Consider the following 9,571-nt stretch of genomic DNA (forward strand, 5'->3'; position numbering starts at 1 on the left):
CCCATCAACCTGGCAGGCCATCCCTGATTGGCTGCTGAAAACCACTTCCACCCTCTATTGTCAGCCACAGGCAGGGGGGAGAGCCAGTACACAATTGCTTCTCCCTAGCTCTGCCCCCTCACCAACTGCTGGTTTCTCTAAGGGGTGTGGATGGGAGCAGGGGAATGTATACCTGGCTGGGCAGGGGTTTGCATGGCATGGGGGTGGGGGGCGGTACCACCTATGCGAGGGCTTTTTCATCAGGTGTAGCTCAGTGAGTCAGGCTGCGAAAACCCCAGTTTTGCCCCTTTGCCAGCTGCTGGCCTATCTGAGAGGTGGAGGCGGGGAACGCACCCTTGGGTCTGGCACTGTAGGGCAGTGCTGGGCGGGGGATTTGTTCCCACCTCACCTCTCAGAGAGACTAGTGGCTGGTGAGCTGGTGGGGCTGAGTCTTTCCCAGCCTGGCTCGCTGGGTTGCGGGCAGGTTGTAAAGCCCCTATTGTGCGGGCTGCCCTCCCCCAACACCATGCATATTCCTTCTGGGGCACTGGTGGCAGGCCGGGGTGGGGGGAAGTCTTACCCCTCCCCTTGCCTCTCAGAGAGGCTGGTGGCTGGTGAGGGGACGGGGCTGGGGCTTTCACAACTCAAGAGCTCTCTGGGTTGGCGGAGAAAGCCCCCCTTGGGTAGGGATTTTCCTCTTGCTCTGTGCAGACCCAGATCCAGTGGGGAGGAGTTTGTTCCCCTGTGTCCCCATCCTGCTGGACTGACAGATGCAGGCTTGGGAGAAGAGGCTATACTGCCTCTGCTCTGTGACAACTAGGGATGGGGCCATCCCTGCTCTACCAGAGCAGGCAGCACACAGCCCTGGGCTGCAATAGACTGATTTACCTTAAATCAGTTAAATCTGATACTACATCCAACTAGGTTTATCTTAAACTGGTTTATGTGCCCTGAACTTTTTTATGTTACAGGTTTGAATTGGTTTTCAATCATTTGCACTGGTTTATGTGTAACTTCTGTCCCTAACCAATATGTATACAAGCACTTCTCTTCGAATCAGGAGAGAATTTTCTGAACAAACTTCTATTGGGGAAATTCACTAGTTTTGACAGATTACTGTTGAAACACAGGTAGGGTTCCAGAGTCTGTGGCTTTGGGACTATTTTGCTTTGCAGACTGTCAAAGGATCTTGGAGCTTCCTGCTGCAGAGCTGAGTGTGTGGAAGCTCTGGGAGCTCCCTGGTTCTAGCAAGGCCTCTCAGGATCTAGGCTTCTGGCTCCCTGGCAAGGAGCACCCCAATCTGCATATCGCTGGAAGTTCTAGACATTTTGATGTCACAGCAGAGAGCCTGGAAATGCTGAGGCTTCCAACTTGGCATGGGGAACTTGTGCAGTCAGGAGCTTGGGAGCCCTGGTTGGAGCTAGGGTACTTAGAACTTCTAGGCTTCCTTTCTGAGGGGGAGATTCTATCTCTATATTGATACAATGGGGACTCTTCCCCACTTTCTGTGCAGGTTTGGACAACACAAGTAGACCCTAGACCCTGAGGAAAACTTCTGCTCAGTTTAGGGAAACTATCAAACTGAAACATTTTGATTGTTCCACAGGAAACTCATTTTTGACAAGTTGCAGCTTCATCTGCACTAGCTGGAAACATTAGCAACCAACCTTATCTAAGAATAAGAGTGATTTATTTAGAGTTGGTTGCAGCAGGGCTAACAAATGTTGTATAAACATGGCTTTTCAGCATTGGCAGGAAATTTGTGGAAGACTCTTGACTTGCCAGGGGCTAAATAACATAATTTAGTTCACCCAAATTCTCCAGCATCCTTAAAGCCAGAGGGAATGCTTCTAGCTACTGAATCTCCAGTATAATATGCTGCAGTATGTTAGTAATTTGGAACCGAGTATTGGATTGGCAGCTTTCTGCCTGGTCTTTGAGATATTAAAGGATCACAGAACTAGGTGCTGTTTCTTTCATCTAGCAGCCAGGGTGTGATATTTCTGATGTGATGTGTGGATTATTAGAGCTGCTCTTTACTTACAATTTTGACCAATAAGACTGAGCTTATATGGAGAAAAAGGCAAGGTTGGTGGCAGAGTTTACCAATTGAGTTGTCTGTGGAAAACTAGTCCATGTTCATAGAGATGCACACACACATACCTTAGATTAATGTTTTATATTTTTTAAATTCATTCTCTCTAAAAAGGACAGCATGAAAGAGTTTTGTGAGTTTAGAGCAAGTTAACAACTTTTAAGTGCTCATTTTTTTCTTAGCTATTTCTCTTTTGACTTTGGCTTTTGAAGATTAAAAAAAATAAAAATTGCTGTAATTTTCTCACCAGGCAAGACCTCCCCGTTCTCACTACTCAGAGGTTTGCCAAGATTCTGTTGTTCCCTTAGGCTGTAAATGGATATCTCATTTAAGGAAGTCCTTTTTGTCTTGGGTTTTGTCCCTGACACATACATTTACAAAGGATGTGAACAAGCATTCATTGCACCCAGTCTAGGCCTTATTTTAAGCCACCTTGATTGGGAGCAGTTTATGCAGCAGCATGTGCAGTCATTTACTGCTCCTGGGAGACACACAGGGAGCCTGACTTTAGTAACTTGGGGTTGGGGGATCAGTGAAGCTAATGGGTCTTTGGGGGGGAATTGGTGGGCCCGTAGGAAGGGGAAAGATTGCCTGGTCAAGGGTGGGGGGTCAGGGGGCTAAAAATAGCCCAGTCAAGGTTGGTGGGGAGTGGTGTGGGATTAGCGCAGCCTGGGGGCTGGGGTGAACACTTGGGCTTTCCCAGCCCCAGGGCTGTGCTGCAAATGTGTACAGGCATTCAGGAGTTTGGGTTAATACTCTACTAGATTGGGTTAATCTGATCTCCATCTACATTGGTGCACTTCCTGGGGTAAGCTAAATTAGATCATGCACACCATTTTTGATTAATTAAATCTCCTGAATGCCTACACAATTGGGCCTCTAGATCAACCTAATCTTGAATGTGATGTCTGTACATACTCGAATCTAGCATGTCCAAGCTGCAATGATACTCCTCTGCCAGTGGGTGGTTAGGGAGAGCACACTTCCTGACAGGCTTATCTTGAGAATGACTTGCAGTTAATTTAGAGAAGCCTCTAGGGGAAGGGTCTCTGAGGAAAAATGTTAGCATATTTTACATGGCATGCTTCACAGGAACCTTATGTGGGATAATGGGTGTGAATATCTGTGGGAACTTGAGACAAATGGTTTTCTTCTGGGAGAAAATGCAACATCTGTTTACAGTCTTAGATACTGTCATTTTTTTCACAACAACAACAATATAGGAATTTATTTTGTTTCTTTGTTAGTAGATTTTAACTTTTAGTTACTGGTGTAAATTGGGATTTTTTTGCATGCCAAGACTGCCTATTTCATGCCCACTTTGCTTCTGGCTGCTGGATATGCTGTTTTGCAGAAGTGATGAAAGAAAAGGGGTGCAGGAAAGACATTTCACTTTACAAAAGATAGGGAAGAAGAGCTGAGCAAATACTTTATTCTGAAAACAGAACAAACCCCTGTGCTAACATCAAAGGTTATAGAATCCTTAGCTTTACACCAAGTAAGACCAGAGTTTTTGTGTTCTTGCCAGACCCCTGTCAAGAAGCTGCTGGGATTCAAATCTAGGTTTCCCAGTAGTTTTGATATATCAGAGTTGGTAGTTCAACTGTTTTTTCAGGACATGAAGGGTGGGTAGGCTTAGAAATAATAAGACATCCCAGCATTAACATATAAAATGCGTTTAATGCATAAAATGCATTAAAGTATAGTATTGGGCTTTATGCTATGTGTAGTCTAATTAATTGTTCCCTACATGTTGTGTTATGGAACCTGGATGTTCTCCATGGGCACAGTGTTGTTAATATCTATTATTTCAGCTGGGAAGATTTCAGTTTTGCTCAAAAAAAAATTCAAAACAAGGGGATAAGTCTTGTGTAGTAAAGATATGGTGGCTTCAATGGAAACATTATGTTGATGTATGCTACTTGAAGATCTGGCCCTTTAAGAAGCATAAACAGTATTTGACTCATTGCAGAAGGCAGAGACTTGCACTTGCTCCTGTTTCCCATTCCCTGAAGATGATGATTGCTTGTAATTAGTAAATTGCTTGCTTTTTTCAATCACTTTGAAATGTCAATGGACATGAAGCATTTAGAGCAATGTCAGCTGGCTGAATACTGTGAAGCAAGTGATCCCTGTGAAACCCAAGACACCTGTCCTTGTTTATCCACAATTGACAAAGTATGGCTGTTCTTTTCCTAGCCTTGCTAATAGTGAGTGTCATTTCTCCTTAAGTATACCTTTCTAGTGTGCTCCATGCCTCTGAACAACCAAACAACTCTTATCTTTGCTGCTACTTCTGGCCCTTGCTGAGATTGCAAAGGTCACACATGACACACAGATACTTTGGAGAGTCATCTAAAATTCTCTGATCCTTGTAGCAAAAGCTCCTCAACCACAAAAAAACCTTTTAGGTAGAAAAAAGAGAAAATAAAACTTGTTTTGCAGTGGGAAAACAAGACACAATGTTTTTTCTATGTTCTGGAGGGAGCCCCTTCTCTCTACTGGAAATGCAGCTATGTTCATAGACTCATAGATTCACAGATGTTAGGGTTGGAAGGGACCTCAATAGATCATCGAGTCCGACCCCCTGCATAGGCAGGAAAGAGGGTTGGGTTCAGGTGACCCCAGCCAGATGCCCATCTAACCTCCTCTTGAAGACCCCCAGGGTAGGGGAGAGCACCACCTCCCTTGGGACACCATTCCAGATTTTGGCCACTCTAACTGTGAAGAAGTTCCTCCTAATGTCCAGTCTAAATCTGCTCTCTGCTAGCTTATGGCCATTATTTCTTGTGACCCCCAAGGGCGCCTTGGTGAGTAGAGCCTCACCAATTCCCCTCTGCCCCCCCATGATGAACTTATAGGCAGCCACAACGTCACCTCTCAGCCTTCTCTTGTGGAGGCTGAAGAGGTCCAGGTGCCCTAGTCTCTCTTCGTAGGGGTTGGCTTGCAAGCCCTTAACCATACAAGTGGCCCTTGTCTGGACCCTCTCCAGGTTATCCACATCTGTTTTGAAGTGCGGCACCCAAAACTGCACTCAGCATTCCAACTGTGGTCTGACCAGCGCCCGATAGAGGGGGAGTATCACCTCCTTGGCTCTGTTTGTCAGCAGATGCCTGATAAAGTGCAGTTAGCTTTGCTGATGACTTCATCACACTGATGACTCCTGTTCATCTTGGAGTCCACTAGGACTCATATGAACTTCTTTTAAGGATAACAAGGAGTGACAAGCAAATACTAATTGGTATATAACCTTGACTTCTAGGCGGCCTATAACAACCGATGTGACTTTGACTATAGGCCTAGTGAGTAGGGGCCTGACTAGGAGTGACAGCTGTGAATTGCCATTAGAGGGCTGATAAGCCCAGGACCGGCTTCTATTCATGATCTAGGTGGGGGGGGGTGTGAGAAATAGATTATGGTGGGAGGAGAAGGGAACAGAAACATGAAGCAGGGAGGCAGAGCGTTAATGGGATGGGGCTGATTAATGAAATGGGAGGTGGAAAGGAAATGGGGGTGGGAGAAGGGTGATGAAATGAAGGAAGCCAGACACTGGAGGATAAAATAAAAAGACATAGAAAAAACCCTCAAAGGGATGTGTATATATACCCTTTGATCCATGGGATGTCTTTGATGCACAGGGCAGCACCAATTACTGTGCTGCTAGCAGCAATGCCATCAGTGCCAACCACTAACCACAGCTACTTTTCCATATGTATATATATTTTAAGACTAGGTTCTGCTAAAGATTATGGTGCAGATTGAGCCCTCAGCATTGGTGGTATCTTGTTCTCTATTTGAGGGGATGACACGAGTCTAAGCAAACTAATACTACAATCCACTGGCAGGATGGAGTAATTACTGAGAGTATACCACAGATTTCAGAAGATGGTCATAGCTAGGAAATAATGCCAAGACTTCAGTCACATACACTTGTTTGGGGATCTTGATTAGCTCTTGTAAGCTACCATAGGTCAAGCTGTGTTAGCATGGTACCTGGAAAAGAGACATCCAAGTAAAACTTGGATACCAAACTAGCACTACAGCATAACTCTGCGCAGGGTGGGACTGAGTCTTGATCTGGAAGTTATGAGACTTCGAGAATATCAATAATCAGTTTATAGTCTCAGTCCCAGTATCTCTTCATTCACTTGTATGTATTTATAGTGTTTAATAAAATAGACTGTAGATTGTACTGGTCATGTTGTGAACCCTGCTGTAATGAAAACTGCAGAGCTATATAACACACTGGATTTATTTTTGGAGTGATAAAATATGTCCTACCACAAAGTTCAGGGTACATGCCCATAATATAATAGAATACACTGAAATGTGTAGAGATCCCCCTTGGAATGAAGGAGCAATCCTATCCAAAAATCACTGTCCCTCTCCCACTCTACCTCTCTACCCCATACCCAACACTTGGGGAAAAATGAACAAATGCAACTTTTACATTTAAGAATCATTTGCTCAAATGCCTCAGCACAGGTGCCATGTTAGAACAAGTCAGTCTCTTTTAACACATGTAACAGCTATTTAAACAAATAGAAAATAATCTATAATACTTTCCAAAGACTTGAAGCCTAAGAGTACATGGTTGTATACTGAACCCTGGGAAATGTCGAAGACCTTAACCCACCTATTTTTCAGTGTCACCTTGTTCCCATTGAAATCAGTTGTAAAAAATCCCATCTAAAAGAAACAGTTAAATCAACACTATGCCCTTTTGAAAATACCATTGTTAAGCCTCACACATGCACAGGGTACTTAAAGCTATTGGCTAATAAAAAGCCAGTTTTAGCTGAAAATCCACTGCAAAGATTAGAAAAGAAAAAAAAATCAGTTTTATTTGCCCTGATTTCATGGGGCTGTTCTTGGAGATTAGTTAATGTTGAATTTCTTGAATAACCCATATTTGCTCTGGGCCTTTTTAGGTACAGGCTGGATTATGACAAAATGTTTGTGAGGAAATTATATTATCTAACTTTGGTGTTATAGGAACATGTTCTCTTTGTTGCTTATACCATGTAGATGCTCTGTGCTGCTAAAATTAGGAAACTGTAAGGCAACTAAAGCAAACAATGAATTCCACAAATCCTGCATTAGAAGATACAAGTGGTCTTTGACTTTTAAAGATGTCACCCATGGTGATGTAGCTTGTGTGAAAGCAACAGGGCAATTTACAGAAATATGGCTAACAGGTATCACATGACAGCAAATTCTCCTTGCCAGATTTCAGGCAAGCGATCTGTTTTCAGTACTTATATGGCCCTGGCCACTGTAGTATGTTATGATAGTATTTAGTGTATTAATCTTCAGAACATCTTATGAGATAGAAAAGTATTGTTATTCTTATTTTATAGATGGAAAAGTAGTGAGACTAGTGGTGATTTGTCTACACAGGAAGTTTGAGGAGAAAGGGGGATTAATTTTATTTCCTAAATGCTGAACCTCTTACTTTATTAGTGATTTATGTCTCACCTTCTTTCATTTAGAAAAGAGAAGAAGAAGAGAGGCAAAAAGGTGAAGAACTGATACGGCAACAGGAAGAACTTAGAGCAAAAGAGTTGTACTTGAGTCTCAAGCAAGCTCAACAACATAGCCAACATAATGAGCATGAGGACCAGGAATGGGCAGAACAGTGTAAGTAGAATTAATGTCTGAATTTGCATGCTGTGTACAAGTCTTAGCTAAAGACATGAAAGCTATAAGCATGTATGACATTTATAAAATTCACACAAAAAAGTAATATGGAAAGGAAGCTTCTTTTTAAACCACAGAAAAAGGCAATATTCTAGATGAACTTACATTTATGATTTGGTTCTGGTGTCCAGCCTGGCTAAGTGCCTCAAGTTAAAATACTAGGGTTTTTTTTTTAAAAAGCACCTTGCACAGTGTGAAATAATGGATCATTTGTAGAAAGTAACTTATTTAACCATGTCTTTTCAGTTTTGCAAATTTTTCCTATTTAAAATTTCTTCTTGTATGTTGGCATCTCTCTGTTTCTTTAATGGAAACTGCCTTTTGCCACTAATAAAGTCTTGAAAACAGAAACGTTAACAAATATTGGAATATTTTGTGTTCAATGTAATTTGTAAAACTTAATTTAAATACAGAATATTTTGATCTGCATTTGAGTACCTCTACTGTAGGGCCAGATACAGACATTACACTTTTTCCCATATATGTGATTGGAAACTGGTTGGTAACTATAAAAGGAATTCGGCATGCAAAAGCAGTCTATACCCGTAAACAGAACAGAAGTTTGGCACACATAGACTGGTTTAAAAATGGCAGAACCCACTCTAAGATTTGTGTCCCCTCCCACGCAATCAAAGGGCAAGCATGCATCCTGTTTGCTACTGATTTAAACTATTCCACTATACTGGCTATATAAAACCGAGTGACTTGGATTGATTCCACCTCGGGCTTTTTGAATGTCTGTACCGTTTAGCCTATAAGTCAGTGTGATCTTGTTAGCCAAATAGTTGCTTCCTTTCATGCTGGTAGGGCCAGACCCCGATGCCAGTACTCAAGCAGATTTCCACTGACTTTAGAGATTTGTTTTGTAAAGCATTTAGATCAGGGGTTGGCAACCCATGGAATGCATGCCGAGCATGGCAAGCAAGGCCATTTTCCTCAGCATGTGTTGGGGCTGAGGCCAGGGGTGGGGAGGCAGCAGCTGTTTGCAGCTGGCTTAGGTTCTGGGTAGCTACTGAAAGCCATGGAGCCTGGGCTGGGAGGCAGGGGTTTTGGATGGGGGGGCAAGGGGCAGCAGGGCTGGGGGGCAGGGACTTTGGGTGGGAGGCAAGGGGCACAAGCAGGGCATCCTGCCATGTACCCCCTGCCCTCATTTTGTTTTTCTGGCATGCTGGCACTCCAGCACCTTCCAAGGTAGGCTTTGTGGGTTTTTTCAGTACTCCAGCCAAAAAACGTTGCCTACCTCTGATTTAGATCATAATCTTTAATGGATCTGTGTGTGATTTTGTCATTCCATAATGATCATTGTTCAGCTTCTTTTATAGATCATTGAAATCTTTATCAATATCATTTGTGTGACCAGCAATAATTTAGAAACCTAACAGAAGCTTGTATTTATCAGTGACCCAATTAAAAGGGAAATGACTACCTGATGGTGTGTGCTCTATATACAGTTAGTCCAAGCCAGGCTGCAGGGACTAAAATGTATTTAGATCTCTCAGTCATATAGTTATAATTTGGGGATAGGCTGTGTACTCACTTGTACATGGGTGAAGTTCTCACTAATGATAAGAAGTACACAGTTTTACTGAGGGAAGACTATACTTCATGCCTCCTCATCTATATTGGTTTGATTACTCTGCACAAAGACAGGAAGACTAGCTCTAACAATTACGTTGTCTTAATTATGTGCAACAGGAAGGTTTAAAAACTAAAACTTTTAAAACAGCATTTGTGGGAGGGGGTCAAAGATAATTGTGTGGTGAATGAGATAATTTAGTATCTTCTGAAGTAGGGAAA

The 9,571-nt window shown here is 42.8% G+C and overlaps 1 protein-coding gene across 1 annotated transcript in view; it reads left to right on the plus strand.

The window, feature by feature from the left end:
* The window catches only part of SH2D4B (SH2 domain containing 4B), a 108,255-nt gene that overhangs the window by 26,649 nt on the left and 72,035 nt on the right, over nt 1-9,571 (plus strand). Inside the window, exon 4 of the mRNA XM_014526282.2 lies at nt 7,567-7,714. Within this exon, the coding sequence (XP_014381768.1) occupies nt 7,567-7,714 (148 nt within the window). The remainder of the gene's footprint in view (nt 1-7,566; nt 7,715-9,571) is intronic.

The sequence above is a fragment of the Alligator sinensis genome, unplaced genomic scaffold (genome assembly GCF_000455745.1).
Source record: "Alligator sinensis unplaced genomic scaffold, ASM45574v1 scaffold616_1, whole genome shotgun sequence".
NCBI classification, from domain to species: domain Eukaryota; kingdom Metazoa; phylum Chordata; order Crocodylia; family Alligatoridae; genus Alligator; species Alligator sinensis.